Source organism: Neomonachus schauinslandi, chromosome 5 (assembly GCF_002201575.2).
Source record: "Neomonachus schauinslandi chromosome 5, ASM220157v2, whole genome shotgun sequence".
NCBI classification, from domain to species: domain Eukaryota; kingdom Metazoa; phylum Chordata; class Mammalia; order Carnivora; family Phocidae; genus Neomonachus; species Neomonachus schauinslandi.
In genome coordinates this window covers 125,180,878-125,204,127 of record NC_058407.1, presented here as the reverse complement: position 1 = coordinate 125,204,127, position 23,250 = coordinate 125,180,878, and the positions used below count along the sequence as shown (strand labels likewise).

Below are 23,250 nucleotides of genomic sequence, written 5' to 3'. Positions count from 1 at the left end.
ACATTGGTGCTACCTTTCTTTCAACTTCTGCCAGTTGGATGAATAACCAAAATATTTCCTGCTACTATTTAAATTTGTATTTCTTGGTTTCATTTTAGCATTTTAGTATTTATTGGCCATTTGATTTCTGAGTTGGGCATGTAATAAGTATACTCTCAACAACCATTTACTCTGCAAATATTTTTCTCATTTTGTCATTTGCTGTTAAATTTTGTAAAATTTTGGGGCACCTGACTGGCTCAGTCGGTGGGGCATGTGACTCTTGATCTTGGGGTTGTAAGTTCGAGCCCTGTGTGTAGAGATTACTTAAAAATAAAATCTTTAAGGGGTGCCTGGGTGGTTCACTGGTTTGGGCGTCTGACTTTGGCTTAGGTCATGATCTCCGGGTCCTGGGGTCAAGCCCGGCCTCTAGCTCCGCGCTCAGTGGGGAGTCTACTTCTCCTTCTCTCTCTGCCCCTCCCCCTGCTTGTGTGTGCTCTCTCTCCCCCAAATGGATGAGTAAAATCTTAAAAAAAAAATCTTAAAAAAGATTTTTTTGGTAAAGTTTTGAAAGTATGATTTAAACATTTTTAGTTAATGAATTCATTTTTACTTGATAATTTCTTCATGTTTGGGAAATCCTTTCTCTCCTCAAGCTTATGAAAATATGAATTTAAAATTTCCTAGTATTTTTATTATTTGTTTTGCTTGAATCCTTGAAATACCTGGAATCAATTGCTACATCCAGGGTAAGGTAGGAGGGTCTAACTTTATTAGGAGTTTTTATGACCTCTTTGTTGAGATAGAATTCACATACTGGATTCTGAACATTCATGTAGAAGTCGTTTGTGTACACGTTTTCAGTTCTTTTGGGTCTCTTCCTAGGAGTGTAACTGCTAGGTCTTACGGTGAGTCTGTTTAACTTGTTGAGGAATTGCCAATCTGTTTCCCAAAGAGCCTGCACCATTTTACATTCCCACCAGCAATGTTTGAGGGTTCCAATTTCTCCACGTTCGTACAACACTCTGTTGCCTGTCATTTGATTCCAGCTTTCTTTGTGGGTGTGAAGTGGTATCTGGCAGTTTTGATTTGCATTTCCCTAATGACTGTGATGTTGAGCATCTTTTCATATGCTTATCAGCTTATTGGCCACTTAGATATCTTTGGAGAGAAGTCTGTTGGAATCTTTTGCCCATTTTTTAAATTGGGTTATCTTCTTATTTTTGAGTTGTAAAAGTTCTTTATATATCCTAGATACAAATTCTTTATCAGATATATGCTTTGCAAATCTGTTCATCCCTTCTGTGAGTTGTCTTTTGACTTTCTGTGAAGCACAAAAGTGTTTCATTTCTATGATATCCCATTTATCTATTTTTCTTTGGTCACTTGTGCTTTTGGTGTCCTATCTAAGAAACCACTGCCTGCCCCAAGAGTGTGAAGACTTACCTCTCTGTTTTCTTCGACAGGTTTTATAGTGTTAGCTTTTACATTTAGGTCTAAGATCCATTTTGAGTCTATTTTGTTCTTACAAATGGCTGGCCAGTTGTCCTCAATGCTATTTACCGAATCATTGGTCCTTTCCTGCCATTTAAAATGGCATTTGTGGAACCAACAGCTCAATGTCCCCAGTTCCATTCTCCCACTCCTCCTGGTAGTAACAGAATCCAAATTTTAGCTGGGCACATAGCCACCCGGCTAGAGATATATTTCCTCGCTCTTCCTTTGCTGTAGCAGAAGTGATCTATGCAACCCCAAGATCATGTTTTCATAAGGAAATTGTGCCCCTCCACTAACTTTTTCCCACCTTCCCATAGGCTCAAATGTAGACTTTCCGCTGGTGAGCCAGCTCTGACCACATGGACCTGGACCTCTCTTAGGGGGTGAGAGAACAATAAGATACGAATGGGTTTCTAGATGAACTCATGGAACAGAGCTACCTACCAACACTGTGGACCACCCACCCGCTTCTGGGCTATTCTGAATTAGAGGGAAAAAAAAATCTGTATTTCATTTGAGCCCCTTTATATTTACGCCTCTTGTTATTATAATACCTTCAATGTATGCTGTATATGTCTCTATAGGCAAGGTTTTCCTTAAATTCCCATTCTAGTTTATTGATCTATTCTTATACCAAAACCACAGCTTCAATTTCTGTAGTTTTATAATATGTTTAAGTGAGGGGATGAAGGGAGGGGAGTAAGTCCCTGTCACAGTTTTAAAGCATTTCTTGGCTCTTCTTCTCCTGAGTTCAATCTGTCCAATGAATTCAGACTAATTTTGTCAACTTCTACCACCTCCTCCTTCCCACCTCCAAAGTCACTGGGTACTCTCCAGTCAAAAGTCATTTCTTGGTCTTTGAGAGTGTGTCTGTTTTCTAAAGTTGTATGTGCTAATGCTAGCGGAGGCATGATGAAGGGCCGTTTTGGCTCCTCTCCCTTCATAGGGGCAGCAGCCTGGGGTTGAAATACGCCCACTCCACCATGACTGGTGAGCCAGGGCCGTGAGGACAAAGTCCCATGAGCTGTGGTTCTCCCAAGGAACACCGACACAATGGAGGTGGTAGGACATACGTGACACAAACCACAGAAACAGAATCTTCACGATGAGAGTCAAGGCTGTAGGTCTGTGTTACAGGGAGAATCGGCGAGAGGAGTGAGTGGAAGGAGGTGGCAGTGCTTCACACAGTGAGACGGCTCCCCTAACTGGGCACTGTCACCGTCTTCCTCACAAGAGGGGGATGGGCTTGGCATGAGTCGCTTGCCATGAGTCGCTTCTGGTTTCCAGTGCTTAGAAACACTTTTGGAGGATGCTTCATTCAGTAACACACAGAGCAAACGCCATCTATTATAATGTATTCTCTCTTTCTCCCCGTCGCTAGAGTAGAGCACAGAGTTGTTTTTCCTACCAGAATATGCAATTGGTCCACCACTTAATTGAACCAACTTAGGATGCTCAATTTCCTTTGTAAAATTGATTTTCACTCCATATTCACATCGAGGGCCCTCCACGTTTTGAATCTGTTACGGCGTCGTGGTGGAGAATGTGAACAACTGTAAGTCAAGAGAGCTAGTTTCTGGTCACCTCCTCCATCTCACAGGCTCACATCAGCTGCATTCTGGGAAAGCATTTTAGAGGAATTATCTAAAGTAGCTTAGTTTCAAACTTTAGGTTTAAAATGTCCCTCAGTTTCTCAGCATTAACAGATAAAAATGGCAAAACAAAAACAAAAACCCCACACAATTAAAAAGGCCCTTAAGCATCAAGTCTGTTTGGAACATCAGTATGTGTAACGCACAGCATACAGCAGATTATCCCACCTGGGCTTCGTTTCCAGACTGTTCTTTGGCTTTTTCATATATAGGGGGATGATCAGTTGCTTACTGTTGAGGTTACAAAGTACAGACGGAGTTGATTTGTGTAAATTCAAAGCGTTGCTCTGAATCATTTGAGTTACCAAATTCTCCTGGGCCACACCCTGCATGTCCTGTGTGGGACTACTGACACAGTTTCTCTGCTGTTGATGAAGAGTGTCCGTACAGGGACAGAGGAAGGGCATGGGGTCTAAGACTACGGGACAGAAGAAGGGAGAGTGCAGTACCCAACATCCCTCATCTGTCACAGTCCACCCTTTCTCGGGGAGAGGGATGTCCTGAAAGTGTCTTCACCAGGGCCTGAAACCTTCATGGTCTTACAGGTAAGGTCTCTGACCTCGTGAGGCTTAGATGCCGGTGGAAAGCAGGCCATAAACAACCACGTCGTTAAGCAAGACAGTGTCAGAGTGGTAAGTGACAAGAATGCACTGAGCCTGTGACCTGATGGGGACCAGTGGCTGCTTATCAGCCACCGGTCAGGACTTGCTCTGTGCTGATGTTTAGCTGAGACTCGAATTACGCTGAATGAAGGGTGCTTCAAATCTTGATTGCCTCTAGTCTGGGCCGGAGCTCCAAGTTCAAGTTCCTTCTCCAGTTCAGGAGCACACTGTGCCTTATCTGCTGGTGTTTCCTCCCGGCTCACACTTTGTGACGGTCCTGGTGGGCCCCATGCACACGGGGACTTTGGCTCTCTGCTCTACTGGCCTCTAGAACAGCACCAGGCCCATCCTAAGTGTTCAGCACACACGTGAATGAATGAATGGATGGAGTAACCTTGCACACGAACGCGTCTGTCACTCTTCTCCCAATGGCTCCTCCCCATGCTCCGTACCTTAGGGAGCACAAGGGACACTGAGGTTCCCCAGCCAGAGCCCCCTCTCCTCCCTAGAGCTGCACTTCCCTCTCCACCCCAAGCTAGTGAGTCACCGAGTCCCGCTGGTTCTTTCTTCTCCTTGGGCATTGGGGCTGTGTCCTCATGGCAGCTCCATCTATCCCTAGCTATTCCCACAGCTTCTCAATGGGACTCCCTGCTTGAGGCTTGCCCCTGCCCCGTCAGTGTATCATATTTCAGCCAGACAGGTCAATATGGCATATGAATCTGATCAAGATCTCTTAGGGGGCCTCAGTGGTCCTCGCCCCCCACCCCCTCCTGCCCTGCGTCTTCCCAGTCTCTTGGGTGGTCTGCGCGGCCTGGCATGTTTGGCACTTGGCCAGCCTTCCCAGCCTCGGCTCTCACTGCTCTTTCCCTTGCTTCCGAGCCCCTGCCCTCGGTGGGTGTTCAGTAAATGGCTGAGCTGGACTCAAGGTGCAGCTGGGGAAGGAGCCAGCCGCCGCTCCCAGTCACTCCTTGGGGCAGGGGGGCAACTGAGGCAGCGTGTGAGCTTTCCGTCCACGGGGACAGGACACAGTCCCCTTCCTATTGGCGCCTCCCGTGGTGCACCTGGGCCCCTCACACTGCAACCCTTCAGGGCTGTCAGTCGGTCGGGTGACACATAAATGTGTGGGAGCGAGGGCATCCTAGGGCCTTGGGCCAAATAACATGATGCGGGCCCCCTCACAGATCGTTCCGCGGCCCAAAGGGCCGCACGGACATCTAGAAGCGTCGCGGGGCAGGCTGGTGTCGGGCTCCCAGCTTCCAGGAGGTGTGGGTACGTGAGACGCTCCAGCTGGCTCTAGTTTGGGTTTTCTTGTTTTTGCAAGCCCCTCGCCCTGCCGCCTTCTCACCAGCGACCCAGCTGCTTTCTTCTGTGGTCGCTCTTGCCCCCCCCCCCCCCACGCCCACCTCCCTGGCAGCTGCAGAATAGCTCCGGGCCCTCCCAAGCCAGGCCCCAGACCCGGAGGAGAGGCCAGGAGAGAACTGACAGACCCGCCTGGGGGTGCTCCAGGCCGGGGGGCGCGGGGGGGGGGGGGCGGGGGGGCGGGAGGAGGTTGGAGGGGTAATGAGGAGCAGCGCCCTCCTGTGTTCAGAGAGGAGCATAAAGCAATTAGGTTTGACTAGCCACTTTGCACTAAAGAAGATGGATTTGTCCTTCTGATGTGGTGTTTCCATAGAAGCAGGGCTTAACCTTTTAAGTGAAGATTATAAAGCTACCTCATTCATTTAAAATTAGGCTTCGAGCCTATCCGTACTTAATGTTCAAGTGGTACATGGGGACCGGCCACAGCCGTTCACCGGACTGCCAGGCACAGCCTGAGACTTTCTGTATTTGAAGACACTCTTTCTGGTGGCAATCTAGTTTGTTTGTTTATTTTTTAAAAATTAGCTTCCTAAGGAGATGTAACTCTCTGTGTAAGATCACCCGAGTATTAATAAATACCTTTTAATTAATGATTAGCCCTGACTCCCCTTCATAAACACACGGAGGACTGGCACACAGGCACGAAACAGCACGTTCAATTAAAGTAATTTATTGTATTCTTCTGGAACGGACATAAAGAGCATCTTGGGAATTGATATCACAACACAATGTTATACACCATTTCACATCTAGCCTTGTGTTGAAATTCTTTTTAAAGAACATAGTAATTTTAAAAAATCTAAATATTTACATATTAATAAAACATATATACAGAAGATTGAGACATCATCCATAGATATGGAATATATATTTTTTTTTACTAAGAAAGCCTATAAAAAGGATTTCTGAATAAAGTCTGAACAGTAGTCACAGTAAGTAAACACAAATACAATTTTAATGTACAAAATATGATTTTACTGCTGCAGTTTTGTGATATGTATTTCCAATTTGTGGATGCATTGCACGTACTTGTGAGTTGAGCAATCCCCACCCCTCCTCAAGTATTGAAAAATCCAAGCTGTCACCCAGTCTTGGAAGGAAGTGCTTTCGAAGGTTCGTGATGCATATTTAACAGATCCCACAGTGGTAAGGTAAATGTTTCTACCTTTATTGGCAACATACTCATCTCACTGTAATAGAGTTGAAAGGTCACTAATTAATCTTTTCAATTCCCTTGAGAAATATTTCCTGCTGGGGGGCAGAAGACAAATTTTAAAACATACGTTGCAGAAAAACAAAAGCCCTGGATGTAGGACTTCATCGGGGCCACTTGCTGACCAATGGGACCAGTTTCAGGGAAGGGATTCCTAACAGGCCTAGAAATGTAAAACGCTAGTAACTATAGGATGTGACGGAAACCATTTCTCTGAACCTTCCTTGTAACTTCAGAAATAAGGCAAAAGACACACGGATACGAGATGGCGCTCTCTAGCAGTGAGACTGATTCTATAAGCCACGCCTGGGACCAGCTTTGTCACATTTCAGGGATGCCTCCCATCTCTCATCTTCGGCTGATGAGCTGGCCTTCAGTGGACCCCTGCATCGCCCCCGAGCTCCCCTCCGAGCTCAGGTGGAGCGGTTCGGTGTGCTACGGCATGAGTCCCTCGGACAGGGTGCCTCTACGAGAACTCTGAGCTCTAATGCTCTAGGACCTCATAAAACAGGTGCTAGGGAAATAGCAACAATTCTTTCCCCCTCCGGCTCGGCATGTCGACAGCCCAAATTTCTTTCCGGCTGATTTTTGGCCTTTGGGTCAAGTGCCAAAGATTTTATGGTAATTTGCTTTATACAGTGAATGAGGTCTACATGCAATGTTTCTAAGTAAAACGGTATTTTTAAATTCACCATCTTTTTGGAGAAGGGAATCTGGAGGTAAATATTTCTATAAAACAAATACCCACATGGCAAGCTATCTCTTTAGTATAAACCCTTATTTTCGTATGTTGGTTTCATACGAAGTGGAGGGCGCGTGTACTAGGAGCCAAATGAAATATATAATATTAAGTCCATTTGTGGCTGGTGGCCACACAGTGCCAAAACCCTGGACCCGCAGTTTAAAATCCTCTGTGAAAAGAGTTGTTAGGTGTCGTGTGGGTCACTGGTTACTTTGAGTTTCTCGCCTTTTAATTAGTCATTTTGTCACTGTGTTGACACGTCTTTGTGAAAGGTCTTTCTTCCCTAAGAGTTCATAGATCATTTGCACTTACTCAGCTACACATGGCTATCTTTGGAGGAACCGATGTTACAAATGATTTTATCTAATAGGTCAGAGCTATCCTGTCTCCCAAAACAGCGTTTTCATCTTCTAAGCCGCTGAAGGCCTAATTAACGTTGGCCTTCCCAACTGCTCCCTCAGTACTGGAAAGAGCTGTTCTCCTTTATTCTGCATCTAAGGCGTGCACATTAAAATAAGTATGCTTCAAAACTCTATATATTCACATTGAGCTTATAAAAAAAAAAAAACGAGAGAGAACTGCTTCTTTTTAGTGAACAGTGTACTCACTGGTCATACGCTGGACTTTTAAAAGGTAACAAACGAGTCAACTCTCAAAATGATTTCTAAAAATCTTAACACCAAATTGGAGGCTTGATCATCACATACGACAAAGAAAGTATACGAAAACTATTCAAATGTGACGGGAAAACTTCACAGAACGCCCACACTTTGCAGGAACCTGAAATGCTACGTGGATCTCTGAGGGAATTCAACGGAAGGAGTTACATGTGCTAATGAACAGTGTCACTAAAAGGAAAGTCTAGGCAGTGAAATCTGGCTCTGTGTCTTCTGTGTTTTCTCTCCTGGTGTCAAATATATGACCTACAACAGAGACAAGACAAAAGGGGGGCCGCTTCTCTAAAGGAGAGTTGTACACCTTCTAGGACGGGGCTAGAGGCAAGGAGGCTGGCTCGGTGGAGACCCTCGCTGATGAAGTATCTGTTTCACATTTAAGTCACTAATTTTTCAGCCAAGGCTTTAGTTGTGAGCACTGTTAGCCACTGGAAATTTGTACTGATTATTTTTACAGGAAAGTCCATGACTGTGTGTTACTATTGGAGTATGTCCACATACTGTCCAGGAATAGAATATGGCTAAATAAAATACAGTTTACCTGTAAGAGAGAACGTGATGCAGCTATTAAAATGATGTGTATGAAGATTTGTGAAAAGTGGAAAATGCTTGTGAGGTTGAAAAAAAGGAAAAAAAACCCCTCAGGAAACAAAAATTTTACGTATTTGGGTCTCCATTGTGTAAATAAAATAGAAAAGTCTGGGGAAAAATACCCAATAATGGTTGTCTGAGTGGTAAAATTAATTTATATTTTCTTCCTTTACTTTTCATTAACTGTTCAGAAGTATGTCAAAGATGGCCAATTTATGACAAAAATTGCTAGGCCCAGGTGAGCTCTGCGCTACCCTCTTTCAAATGAAGAAGCCCTCCTTTGTAAATTTTAGAAAGCACTGTTTCAATTTTACTTTCTCTGTACTTTTTTTTCCTCCCCAGCAGAGCGTGTCCCCCAGTCGTGGGCGGGTCTCGGGCCATCAGAGCGCGCTGCTCACGCTGCCTGCTCCACGCAGGCCCCGGGGCTCCCTGAGGGCGGGTATTGGTTTCCAGAACCTAACCACGCTGATTCCTGGGAGCTGCTCCAACACGCTTACTGACAGGGTTGTGAGGGAAAAGGAATGAAGAAAACCCGCTCTTATTCTTGTTAAAACTAGACCCGCAGAAGGTTGCTGAAGTGTAGCGATTGAATGAAACATCGGCGGCCTGGCTGACCGCACCCCTGACCTGCTCAGTCCCCGTTCGTAGACGCGCTTAAGGGTTACCCCCCTCTCCCCGCCCCTCCCCAACACACGGATTTGGAAGGAGGAAAAAGACCGTAAAACAGGTAATAAAAAAGGTGTTGCTACATCTTTCAAAAGGACCCACCGTCGCCAGCTGAGATCACCCAGAGAAGGAAGGTCTGACCAGTGAGTCTCAAATGCAAGGGTGAAGCCACCGGTGCAGGAGAGGTGCACTTCGCCTCTGCGGCGGCCTCCTGGGGCAGAGGTGAGGAGGGAGGGCCAGCAGTAGTGCTCTTTGCAGAGACGCTGCCCAGACCAGGGCTTTTACTTTAGAGGCGATCCAGACACGCTACTCTAACCAAGATGATGTAATTCCAATACTGTGACATTTGAGCACCAATCTGCGACTTCTTTTCCCCTTTTCTAAGTGATAAACGGTATGATTTATCATGCTGTGCAGTAATCTGCATCAAACGCCAAGAGTCTAGTGAAGAGACCTGGCTACTCCTACTGTGTCCGGCAGGACCTCACGACCTCCGGCAAGAACTGAGAAAGAGCTGCAGTAAGTGAGTTTCAACTGCAGAGGACTTCAGGTAGGCTTACGACAGACATTCTAATTGTGAAGACAGACAGTGGAATGGAATCCTAAAGGGATTAGTACATCCATCGACTCTTAGGATCTTTAGGAAACATGCAGAGAAAAGCTGGCTTTGGCTTAGGTATGAGAAAGCTATGCGGTAGAAGGGCTGGAAGTCGAGAGGCCGGGCTCCGGCCAGGCCACCAACCAGCTGTGAGACCTTGAGAGAGTCATTTAGGGTTTCTGGGCCTCAGGCTTTTTTACCTGTAAAATAAAAGGACTGGATAAAAAGAAGGGAGGGGACTAGATGATCACTAACGTTCCTTCTTTCTCAGATTCCTGGAAATTCTTTTCAGTTCCATGAGGTGGTTCTACCATCCCGGGTTCAATTTCCTCATCTGAAACATCTCTCTGCCTCCATCTTCAGACAGGAAAATGCAAAGGTATTATTTCAAGGGGAATGGCTTTCAAATAATAACAGCAGTACCGCTAATGATAACAAAGCCCATAGGGTCAGGAAGATCGTGAGGAAGGGCAGTACCTCGGCCCTGGGGGCGCCGGGGAGGAAGGCGGGCTTCCTCCAGACCGCCTCCTGAAATGCACGGAGCCATTACTGGGAGTAGTAGTTGGTGGGTCTGCTGGGAGTGGGCCAGGTGTGATCAGAACAAGGCTAATGCGAGCTGTCCTGACGGACAAGGACACTAGCGGAAGGAACAGTAGAGATCATGCATCTCCGTTATCTTAACTCATAAATGTGGAAACATAGCCAAACAAGCGGAGTTTTAGATTCCCTTTCGTATGAGGGCCGCATCTGGTAAGGACTTGAGGTAAGCAGGCCTTTTTTGTACTAGGGGCCGCAGTTCCTTTATGTGACCATCGATCTGTTGCTTAGCTACGGAGTGACCGGGAAAGCCAGGCGTCATTTACACAGTCGGGACTTTCTCGCTGTCCTGACCCGTGCCTGTCCCACGGCTGGGAAATCTGCTCTCCTTACCGTCCGGGGACAGGTGCTGCGGTGAACACGCGACTCAGCAGCGCTCCTACAAGGACTAGCTCTTCCACTTCTATTGGCCGGATTGTACTTAAAACTTATCACCCTAAATCTGGAGTTAGGCTTTTTCCCTTAGAGGGTTTTTTGGGGTGTCTGGGTTTTGCAGGCAGAAAATCGTCAGGTTGACTTTGGAGGGCGGTCAATAAAGAGTCCCGCCAGCAACTGAGGGAGTAAATTGTCACATGGCCCAGGGATGGGGCCCCGTCCCTCGGGCTCTCAGGTATAAGCTGACACAGAGCCAGGAGGCCGGGGTTGGAGTCAAATACTGTGAAGTCGGAATTATGTGTGTGGCTTCCCACTGTAGCAGATGTTGCAGGCTGATCTGCTTCTAGAACAGGGAATACGTGGCCATATTAGAGGGACTGGCTTATTCAGTCACTCGCATGCGAGGAACCAGCCTTTCTTCATATAATGTGTGCCCATTATATGAAGAGCCATGACTGCCTCTCAAAACCCCCTTGAGGGGAGGTGGACGAGGACAGACCGGACATGAATTTTATCATGAAACTGGTGATCCTTGTTCTAGACAGCAATATCATTTCACGTTAAAGTCCTCTTAACGTCCACAGGTTTTGGGAGGCACGATGTTGTGACACTAAGTTCTTAGAACTTGCTGTTCTGAGGCTCTTGAGAATATGAGACAGTGTGAGAAAAACGGAGCTTTTCAGACTCAGTGTAAAAATATCTCTCAACACAGGGCACTGAGAACCTCTGATTACTAGGGTCTGGGCCAGAAGCCGTCTGCTCAAGCATCTGGATCTCTGACGTTACAAACATTTTCAATGCAAATGTTTTCATGTGCTGTATTTTCCAGCGGGTGATGGAAATGTAAATGTGTTTTACCTGTTGGTGGTAGGGAAATGGTGTCCAGTCTTTCATCACCGTCAGCTACCTCTGCTGGTTACAAACATAAAACACAAATCTCATTAATTTCACGGAACACATTCATTTTCCTGAATCCAGTAATACAATTTAAAAACTCCAGTAATGCATGATTGTTTCAACCTTCTTCCCCCTTTGCAGCTTCAGTTGGTTCACATTACAGACTTCAGTACCAGTAGTTAAAGTATTTTTTTTAAGATAATGATATAAAATCTTTTTTCTTGCATTAAATTTCTTTTTGGTATCTTATGAACCTAATTCTGTCAATCACTGATGATTTCAGTTCATTTCCCCTTGTTTGCCTATGCTTAAATAGCCACCCAGAATCTGGGGGGAATTGCTTAAGTATGATCATGGAAGGACAGAGGTCAGTGAATCCCTGTGGTAGAATTTTCCCTTGTCATCCCCAGAACCATCCCTGTGGGGGAGGCTTAGGAAATTCTGAGAACCAACCTTTCTTTGGAGAAGATTGGAAACTCAGATCCTAGAGTTGCCCGTCTAAAACGGGCATTAGTTCAGCCATAAAGAAAATCAGAAGGAATAAGTGTATCTTCAAGAGATTCGTCACGTCTGTGTTTCAAAATGCAAACGGTTTTGCTCATGCCTGATATGTTTTAATCTCCTTAAGAGTTTTCCAAAGGTAGCTCCTTCAGTCACAGAAAACCTTGCACTAAGTACAAAAAAGAAAGTGCTCCTATGTCTCCCGACAACTGATGGGCTCATCAGTCTCCCCAGCATGCTGGGAACAGGTCAAAACATTTCATCAGGGCCATTTGGATAATTTTGCTAGTTGCTCTGTGCGTCCCGGGGCTGCTTCCCTTGGCAGGTGCGTGTGAGGCCAGTCACATGGGGGCCACCATTTGCCATCACGTTGGAAGGCTGAGCCGGTGGGAAGCCAAAGTAATACTCCGCTCCTGTTTTTACTGCTGTGGCTTTAAACACAATCAGGGGGGCAGATATAGCTAGAAACACTCAAAGGCTTCCACTCCGGTTCATTCTCTGACACCTTGTCCCCAGATCGCTACATGCTGGCATCAGTGAAAGGCCCATTGTCTGCGGACCTGCTAAATCCACCGCAGAGAAAACGCTGAGTGGAGACACAATAGTCAAGACCAGTTTGGGCTGGAGAAGAGTTTCTGCTCTTCTCCTCTAAAGTGATGTTGTAGGTGACTATTTAATAACATAAAATATTTGATTCAAGTGTGAGGATAAAAGACTAAAAATTTTAAAAATAGGCTTACAGACAAAATACAGGACATACTAAAATGTTAACAGTGTTTCAATCTGGATGAAAGGCTTACAGGCATTTAAAATTTTGTTGAGTTTTAAAAATCATTTTATATATTTATGAAATAATGAACATACGTTATCTTTATACTGAGAAGACACTATTTTCTTCTAATTGGCCTGAGTGAATTTGATTAGGGAGATGAGCTACATGGTAGTCCTATCATTGTCTAGGATTTAAAAAATTTTTCAGTAATAATATCAATACTAGCAACGAGAGCCACCGCCATTTATTAAATGTTTATCATTTACTGAGCACTTTACACACATCATGTTATCTAACTCTTAGAAAATCCTACAAGGTAGGTTGGTTATTATGCCTGTTTTAACAAAGGAAACAACCAAGACAGACAGAGGTTGAGAGACTAAGGTAATACAGGATGCCTGGCTCGTTCAGTCGGAAGAGTGTGTGGCTCTTGATCTCGGGGTCATGCGTTCGAACCCCACACTGGGTACAGAGATTATAAAAAAAAAAAAAAGAGAGAGAGAGATTAAGGGAATGTAGCTAGTAAGTAGCCAAGGCTGTGAGTCAGGTTCATGCCTGCGCTCTTAATCTCTTTGCTATTAACAGTCCAGACATATATTGCATGCATCACTGTGAGCAATTTTTAAAATCTTCAACTTCTAGTTCATTTTATACTTTAGTAACTTTCTCTACATGTATAATGACTTTCTCTTTAGTTATAACAAAACCCCTCCCTTTGTAATTTAGCCATCCTCACTTTTATTTATTTTTATTTATTTTTTTAAGATTTTATTTATTTATTTGACAGAGAGAGACAGTGAGAGAGGGAACACAAGCAGGGGGAGTGGGAGAGGGAGAAGCAGGCTTCCCGCCGAGCAGGGAGCCCAGTGCGGGGCTTGATCCCAGGGACCTGAGCCGAAGGCAGATGCTTAACGACTGAGCCACCCAGGCACCCCCATCCTCACTTTTAAAAACCAGGCCTATGCAATCCTGTGCTCTAATAAAAACGGAATGTATACATCTGAAAAATACAAATTATCGTATGCAAATTAGCGCATGCCGGCTGCATGAACAGGGCCAAGTGTCACGGGTGAAGGACACAGCTGTGTTCCTTAAATTTAATTATAACATCTGTCTGTAACAACAAGCTCATAGTCTTTTTTCTCAGGTGACAGTCAAGTTGTGAAATTTAGAAAAGATTGAGCAAGTCCAATAAAAATTTAATAGCAGTGAAAGCTTTGCTCTTGGATCTAACACAAATAAAAAACTGTGGTTTCAAGCTCTGAGGAAATAACCTAATGAAAATGATTAAAAATCCACACTGGGAGAGGAATCATTCCAGGTACAGGAGGAAATTATTACATGTGACGAGAGCCCCAAATGAATTTCTACTTGAACTCGCAGAACCCCCTTTCAGCTCTGTGTGGGGCAGGGTGGGCTTCCCGCCACAGCGAGCTGATGAGCTCGCCCAGTTAGAGTCTGTACCTAATTCCAGGAATGGTGCCCAATATGATAAATAAGGTTGAAGATGTGGAACATCTATGAGACACTGTTTGTATTACCACTTGGACTGGGAATAATCAAGACAAAAGAACATGAGCAGGAGCAACATATTGATCCAGGCCTCTCATTCCTATCAGCCTCAGGAAGGAAAGGCAAGGGTCCCACTTTGGTGCCGCTTGGGGAGAATGAAGTGTAACAGTGTTTGACAAAATTGGAAGAGAAAGCCTATCTGGCAGATCACTGCTGATGTGCTGTCCCTTGGTCTACCCTGGAGCCACCTCCCCTTCTCAGATGCAGAAGGAACTTGCCAAGAAGGTAGAGAAGTGTCAAGGCGCCCATCACAAACAGCTAGGTGGATCGTCTAAACCCAGTGCAGACGTGAAGATGCCCTGAGTCGAATATGATGCTGACTAGGGAACAGGGCAGACAACATCTGAGCCCGTGAGAGGCTCCCACGGAAAGGGAAGGATAGGGGAGTTGTCCACAGTTTGGATCCCACTCTGTAGAAGCAGGCGTGTCTGTGTGAAATGTGTGTGTCCTGTGATTTACTAATACAGATGCTGGGATGGTTAAGAAATGTGCTCACTGGCCAGTCTGTGGGAAACAGAAGCAGGAACGTGGAGGAAAGTGCCCACTGTGTGCATGTGTGTTTGCTGGGGGGAGGCAGGGAAGGGAGCTCATCATAATTGGTCTCAGCACCTGACACTAGGAGAAAAAAAAAAAAAAATATGCTTATGTATAAAAGATATAGCATGAGGAAACAACATTTTTTTATCAAATACAAATTTATATCAAGATCAACTTTTTTCCCAACCAGCTTACAAATGGATTTTCCCCTTGTTAAAAAATGAATGGTACGAAAACTATACGTTGAATTTGTTTCCACACTACCTTACAACGAGGAAATGAAATTTAAACCAAACTCCCTATTTTAGTCATGTAGGCCGTTTCCAGGGTTAAAAATAACACAATACAACTGAGTAAACGTGAGGATCTAGTTGGCTTTATGAAGTGATCAGGAATCAGGCAGCATCCCATTGAGCAAACAGAGGGAGCTCCAAAGGGCTCCAGCAAAGCATGAAGGTTTTAAAAGACAGGACGAGAAAGTCATAAACAGGAAAAGGATTATTGTGGGTAAGGCCACCTTCCTTTGGGGACAAAAGGGTCTTATTAGGTGGATTACCTCATCTTGCTCTGCGAGATGGAGAGGGTCCATGTGACAGATTACTTTATTGGTGCTGACCAGAAAATTCCTGACTGACCAGTTAAGAGCACATTCCCGGGGGAGGTTGAAAGTGCAGTCAGGTTAGGTACTACGCCCCGGTCTGGTGATGTGGCCCTAGTACAAGAGACTTCATTTTGGGCCTGTGGTTCTCCTTTTAACACCAGTGTCTCTGAAAATAGCCTTCCGCAATACGCTCGATATATACTCAATATTCTCCCTCCTTTTCATGTCTTCTACCTTCAAAGGTTCCTCTTCAAACTTAAACTTTTCAGGTCCCCCAGGGACTTGTAATCCTTCTCCTCAGCTGGAGGCACATGCTCTGTAACACAGAGCCCTCTTCTTCCTTCCTCCTTCCTTGGAGTTGGCTCTGTCATTCCTGAATTAGTAGCACTGGTACTCTGGATTCATACAGTTCTTTTCCCTCAAGCTCCCAAGTTGCTCCAGGTATTTCTCACATTTTCCCATTTCCTCTGTCCACCCGCTGTGGAGCAGGCAGAGACCAGGCCGCTTCTGTGGGTTCTAGGCAGAGGAACTGAAGCGCACGAACATACTGACCCACCTCCGGCTAGAAGTTGGTGTCATTCTTGGGACCAGTGCGTGGAAGAACCAAAAGGTAGCCAAGTGGCCAGTTCCTGGGGTTCTTTGGCCCTTCCCCTCTCTTTTGGGCTTACAGAGGATGAAATTCAGGTCTCTTCACTATGGCAAATTTTAGATTTCTCTCAGGCCTGACTGCTCTCCTTCGCGTCTCTGTTTTTTGGGCCTCAACAATTTCCCCAATAGGCAAATGAAGTTCCTACATACCCAAACAGTCAAGATCGCCAAGGTAGAATTTCAGCAACACAAGACCAACTTAATACTGTATACTAGCAAAGACACCATTCAGGCTTAATAAATGAAATTTCACTTGGGATATGAAACCGAGGAGACACAGCACCCAACAGGGCGTCAGCGCTCAGTAAGGGGTGATTTGCTGTGTACTCTACTGGACAGCTGTCATTGTTAACACCCGTCATTCAACTGTGACCCTTTCCACCCAACTCTTTCCTGGAGCCTGAAGTCTAAGGAGGCTGAAGTAATAAAAAGGGGCCTTTGTGAGGCAAGTAAGGCTGAGGCAGAAAACCTTTAGCGTAAGAAGAGGTGAGAGACCCACCAGGGGAGTTAATCTTCCTAAGTATTATTCAGTGAATCTACCCTGAGTGAGGTCAGGTCACTGTGACTCAAGACTCTGAACCTTTGCGGGGAGGAAGGGAGAAGAGAGGAAATCAGGAGGGGACTAAGGAGGTAGGGTGCAGAGAAGGAAAGGAGAGAACGCGCTTGAGGAGGAGGAAAGGAGGGAAACTCAAGGATGACCACGTGAGCACCACAGGGGTCCCCAGGAATCCTAGGGACCTCGTCCCCAGGGACAGAGCTCAGGGATGTTGCCATCCTGTGGATTCTGGGGGCCATGGCATAAGTATTTGAATGTCAAGTAAGGAACTGATGGAATATTATCCGAGATCTCATGTGACCAGGATGAGCTGAACGATAAGACCTTTTCGTTGTGGATTACTGACTCTTCTTTTCCACTGACTGATTTGTTCTGTTCATTCACCAAATAGTCTTGTGTGTCCACGATGTGCCACATGCATGGGATGGAAACACGACTCAGATGTACCCTGCTCCTGGGGATCTCAGGGTTGGTGGAGGAGACTGGAGTGCCATTATTCTGGTGGCAGAAGACCAAAGAGCTGGGCCACCTATGAAGACTCCAGGAGGAAGTGTCCTTTAAGATCTGTGACAAGAGGAGGTGCTGTTTCCCAGGCAGAGAGCCCAGCACGATTAAGAACAGGGAGGCGTCTGGTGAGGTGGGGGCAGGAGAAGGGCCGGCCCGCCTCCAGGCCCATGGCAGGGGAGGAAGTGGGCAAGGAGGGTGGGGCTGGCTGTCAAGGACGGCGCCTGCCATGCTGAAGGGGGTGTGCAGAAGGGGTTGTAGCTGGGGAAGACCAGAAGCTAGAGGAAGTATCTAATTCTCAGAGAATGAAGTCTAGGGTCCTGGGACACAGACATGTCTGGAGCTGCACACTGGTGAGCCATCGATGGTGGGACGGTTCAAGTCCTGGGTGAGGTGTTAGAATAACAACAGCACCAAGAATGGAAAGCAAGCCGCTGGGTTTCGGAGGTGGGCCCAGGAAGTGGGGGCTGTGGACTAACCCGAAGGCAGTGTTAGAGGCCCCAGAGCCCAAGGGAAGAGATCCCATGGAGTCAAAATCAACAAGCAGGTCAAGTGGAGTGTTAATGTAAACAGAAAGTGAATCTGATCATCCCACCCAAATGCAGCAGGAGTTTCCGTACCGGGGTGGGGCCAGGGGGCAAAGGTAATGGGTTCTGAAGTGAACAGGGACGGGGAAGCCAACTCAGGCAAGGCAAACCCTTTGGGAGGAAATCTGACCAACACCGTCCAGGAGAAAGAGACAGTGGTGGTTTTAAGAAATGGCAGGGATAAAGGAATAGTTCTGCTTTGTTTGGGGTTGGCCAAGGGAAGGAGGGTAAGGGCATGAACATTTTTTGAGCATTACGTGTCAGCTCTATATTAGTGGCAATACTTAACATTGTCTGATTCTAACTCTGAAAACCGCCCTGAGACAAGTATTAGCCCTGTTATACGAATGGAGAGCCTGAGGCTCACCTAAGGTCCCAGGAATTCGGAAGTGGCAGATCGGAGCTGGGAAGTCAGACCTGTTCTTTGCAGAGTGCCCCCGCTGCGTTCATTTGCGGTGATTTGTCGATTAAGAAAAAGAAGGCAGAGGAAGAGGAGAGCCCTGGGGGAAGGGCGAGTGTATGATTTATTTATCATCCAAGCCCGAAAACCTGCGCAGGCGCAAAGGGCGTAACTAGCAGTTTTGCGGGGACAACAGGAGCAGGGGGGACCGCGGGGCACACTAGTTTTGTTTATGGAGACATTTACGTAGGACATACGTCTGGAACCTCGTGACAACTGCGAAGCAGGCTTTTTCTGTCCCTTCGTGATAGAGACACTGAGGACTGGGAAGCTGGAGCGACTTGCCCGAGGCGCAGGGCTGCTGAGTAGCAGAGGAGAGACCCGAAAGCCAGGTCTGGACTCCACTACAACTTACTGCCTGATGCAACACTACGTTTCTACCGCCGACAAATGTCAGTAGTCCACTGCTCTTTATGAAGAGTGTCAATGCGTGTAAAAGGGAGCAAATGGGGGGAAAAAAGAGGAAGGGAAGATTTTAATTAAAAAAAAAAATCATCTGTGGCTAAATACTTTGGAGTCCTGATAGCTACTTTACAGAAGAGAGAGCTGTAAGGTTTTTCACCCTGAAGATGCACTCGGTCGGTCCCTTGCTGCCTGTGTCTCGCTGCACTGAGGGCGTTCCTAGCCTGTGCCCGGAGCTTTCCCTGGGGGCCGGTCGCTGTTCCGGGGACCCTGGGAGCGCACGCGCGGGGTCTGGTGCAGACCCCAGCCCCTGCACGTGCGCCGCTACTCTGCTCTTCTCCGGGCCTCCATTCCAGCCAGCTGTGTGGCAGGCAGCATCTGGAAGCTGCCCCGAAACCCGCACTCCCTGCTACAGAAGCACGGAGGCTCTGAGCAGGCCAGGCGGCCTGAGGTTTGATCGGAATCTTCTGTTGGTTTAAAAAATAACATCTAGAGGTTTGTGGCCTCCTAGAGATGATTATTCTTACACGATGGCAGAAAACTGACCTCAAAGGAATGCTTCACTGGTAAATCGGCCCACTGTCATTTGAGACCTCAAATGACCAAAAGTAAATAGTCATAATTCAACTGGTATTCACGTTCCTGGGTAAAATCATCTCAGAACTGCCAAAGCCAGATTTGAAAAATATCTATGTGACTTAAAACCTCTTTGTCTATTTCATGTGGTGTTGCTGGTAGAAGAATTGTTTGTTTTGTTTTGTTTTTTTACTTCAAGCAACTGGTACTTTTTATAAAGTCACGCAGCTCCAAAGAAAACTCAAGCAAATAGAAGCGGATCACAAAAGAGAGACCCAGCCTCACAGGGAAGACACACAAGGCCATGAACGAGATGAGCAGTCTTCTTCATTTGTACTAGTAAAACGTAAATGGCCTGACATAATAATGTTTACTACTTAATCTTCAGGTGAATTTCAAAACTCACTGGAGTAAGACTTTAAAATGCAAAACCACGGCACATTCTATAGAACTTTTCCTTCAAAAGACAAAAGACAAAAAAGTGCCCTAAAGCAGAGGATTGTACTTTGCCACATCTGAGAATTCAGGAAAGGGCTGCTGGTGACTCTCTTCCAGCAGCTGATTCATACCTGAGCCTCTTTTTAACCTTCTTCTGGCCAGTTTGATTTGATCCTGCAGAATCTGCACCCAGTCTCTCGGGCCAGGAAGTTTATCCACGTGGTTAGCAGTGCAGTACTTTTCTGTGAAGACTGAGAGAAAATATGAAATATTGTTAAACACTTTCACAAATAAAACCATGCAGATCTGAAATAGGAATATATCCCAAGAAGAAAAAAAAAAGTGTATTTCTAAAAGTGGGTATCTTCAACGTCTATATTATGACGTTTCCTTGGTAAAGATGGAGGCTGGCAGGACCCCGCTCACATACACTGGATGGTGCCTCAGAACGCAACTGGCTATATGGAACCGCTCTTTCTATCTGTTCCACATCCGTGTATATATGTCTTACGGGCAGAGGAGAAAGTGCTTCCTCGGGGTCCGCTGACACCATGACAAAATTCAGCCAGTGGATTATTACTGTTGGTAAATTGAATCTTAGGCAAGATCACACACAATGCAAGATGACACAAAAAGATGGCATTCCCATGGTGCTTCCCACGAACTCAGTCAGTACTCGCTTAATAATGCAGATGTGTCGGGCGCCTGGGTGGCTCAGTTGGTTAAGCGACTGCCTTCGGCTCAGGTCATGATCCTGGAGTCCCAGGATCAAGTCCCGCATCGGGCTCCCTGCTCGGCAGGGAGTCTGCTTCTCCCTCTGACCCTCCCCCCTCTCATGCTCTCTCTCTTTCTCTCTCTTAAATAAATAAATAAAATCTTAAAAAAAAAATGCAGATGTGTCTTAGTGAGAGTCCCAGCTGGACAGCAAGTCAGCCTCTAGCATTTGTGCCAGCACCCAGGGGAATGCTGCCCGGTGAGCGCGTGGGGGACCACGGAGGGGGTCGTGACAGGACACGAGGGAGACAGGACGGTGGCCTTCTCGAAAGGCGCGCAGTGTGTGGCTGCCCATCCCGGCGCTGCTGTGGACAGTTCTGCTTCCCTCCGTCCTGGGCGCTTTCACACCCCATCTGTGCAACTCGCTCCCCGCAAGCAAGAGACCTAGCATGCGGTCAGCTCACCCTGCCTTCGTGGTATTTAAAATACTGGCAGTTTTAATGTTTTAAAGGTTTCTTTTAAAAAGAAAGAGCAAGGGAAAATGTTGACAGATTCGACTCTATAAAACTGTAAAACTTTTATTGAATGAAAAAGAAGCATTTCATCAGAATGAGAAAAGCTGGATGCGCTAAATATGACCAAAGAGGTTCAATATCTACCACCAAAATAAGAAAAAAAAAGTTCATTCAAATAAAAGAAAAACTTCCAAAGTCTCTATAGATAAATGGACAAAGTGTATCTAGGAGAAATGGTCAGCCAATATATAAGCCAAAGAACTGCAAAACACACTTTATATCTACTAACTCAGAAAAACAATGTTAAAAAGCTAATACTTGGTATGGATAAAATAGTGGGGACCAGGCCCATTCAAACATTAGAGTGAAAGTGATGGGGGTGACTGGCCCGGTATCCTGTGACCTGGTGAATACGGGAGAAACGGAGAGCATATGGAGTGAACAGAGCGCTGGGCCAAGCACAGAGCCAGAGGGAACCCCAGCCGTAAAGTGAAGAAGACACAGGACTGGCAAAGTCAGGAGAACCGGTAAGTGCGGTCTCGTAAGGACCAGTGGGTGGCCTAACGAAGACAAGGGACAACAGTCTGAAGCGCAGAAGAGAGGGTCAGGCCCAGCCGTTTGCCAAATGTCACTGGAGCTCCTCAAGGGAGAAGCGGGGCGGCCACAGATGACATTCCAGAAAAACCGGGTTCAGTTGGGGGGAAGGAAGGGAAGAGGGGCCCGTGGGTGGCGCTGCAGGCTGGGGAGACGTGAGCATGGTTTACATTCTGGAGAAGGCAGGAACCAGGAGAAGGAAGGAGACAGTCACAGGAACCACGCCGGAAGAACCGAGGTGGTAGGATCTGGAAATGGGGCTGCCCTTGAACAGGAGGAAGACTTCCCCCTCTGCGCCCAGAGGGAATGGGAGCTGGGGTGGATTTAGAAGTGGTCTAGGTTGGAGCAGTCACTCCTGGGACCTCAGTGACTCAGTGGCAAGGGCAGGGAGAGTGTGGGCAATGTCTGGGGTTGCCTCTGAGAAGGAGAGGAAAAGGAGAGCAGCAGACTGAGGACGTGAGGATGCCGAGCAGAAGAGAAGCCTACACGCCTGTGGTGGCAACAGGCCCGTGGCGTCTTGCAGCTCCGAGCTAGGACTGGCGCCACTGGATGGTAGGACTGGTCCAGGTCGGGATTCTGCTGGACGGTTCTGGCAGGAGGACAGGGACATAAAGTGCTTGCAGATGCCAGCTGGCCTTCATTACCTCTGCTTTCTTCACTCCTCCTGTCCCTACCCAAATCTGGGAAGGAAGCAAAGCCAGAAAAAGGCCCAGACGCTTGGAAAAACTTATGGGGATCAGGGAATGGAGTATCAGTGGGGTTGGCAAGGAGGTGTAGAGTGAGGGCAATTGAGAGTATCACGCCGGAGTGGAAGGCATCAGCGGCGCGGCAGCTCTGGATGAGGATGCTACGGTGTGGCCACTGTGGATGAGGTCTGGACGTGAGGCGGCTAGGGGGTCAGGATCTTTCCTGAGGACAGTGAAGTCACTCAAGGTGCCAGCAGGATCTGGGAGGGAGAGGAAAGCGTGCAGCTGTGATAAGAGCCTTGGTGGAAAGGGTCCACCCCAGCCCCAGCCGAGCAGAGGAAGGGAGGTGATTAGGAAGCAGAACTGAGGATCGGGGAGAATGTCAACCTGGCTGTCCAGTATATGGCCTGTGGGCATGAGCAAGCCGGCGGTCTCTACTCGGGAGGGAGGCAGACAAAGTGATATCCCCAGGGGCAGGTGTGCTCTTGAATCTCCTACACCAGATCGGAGACCACTTCAAGGGTCCTCATTTATCTTGTCTCCCTCAAAGCACCGACCACAGTGCCCTGTACTAAGCAAGAAGTCAATAAATATTTGATGAACACACATATTTTCCAGTTTTGTTTCTAATGGCAGCAGGTACAATAGCTCATGAATTTAGACTATTTAGAAAGTTTTAATTCATGGAATACAGTTAAAAAAGGCTAGGGCGCCTGGGTGGCTCAGATGGTTAAGCGTCTGCCTTCGGCTCGGGTCGTGATCTCAGGGTCCTGGGATTGAGTCCTGCATCGGGTTCCCTGCTCAGTGCACAGCCTGCTTCTCCCTCTCCCTCTGCCACTCCCTCTGCTTGTGCTCTTCTATCTCTCTGTCAAATAAATAAGTAAAATCTTTAAAAAAAAAAAAAGGCTATATTACATCCAAATGCCAACAATAACATTTGCTGATCAGAGAACTGCCAAAAGGTTCTCGAAGTTCTATTTTAACAGAAAGAAAATAATTGTATTTAGCACACTGTTAGTTTATATGAAAATGTGTACCACAAAAATGACTGAATATATCATCTTACCAGGTAAACATTTCCCTCCCTGTGACCTTATTTGTATAATTAATTTCCATAGCAACCCCTCTTTTCTTAGATTGTGAAA

General features: G+C 46.5%; 1 protein-coding gene across 1 annotated transcript in view; it reads right to left on the bottom strand.

The window, feature by feature from the left end:
* Positions 1-10,119: 10,119 nt before the first annotated feature.
* The window catches only part of BEND7 (BEN domain containing 7), a 74,784-nt gene continuing 61,653 nt past the window's right edge, over positions 10,120-23,250 (bottom strand). Inside the window, exons 7-10 of the mRNA XM_021696739.2 lie at positions 19,728-19,847; positions 11,404-11,457; positions 10,504-10,573; positions 10,120-10,144 (exon numbers count right to left, since the gene is read on the bottom strand). Coding sequence (XP_021552414.2) covers positions 10,120-10,144; positions 10,504-10,573; positions 11,404-11,457; positions 19,728-19,847 — 269 coding nt within the window. The remainder of the gene's footprint in view (positions 10,145-10,503; positions 10,574-11,403; positions 11,458-19,727; positions 19,848-23,250) is intronic.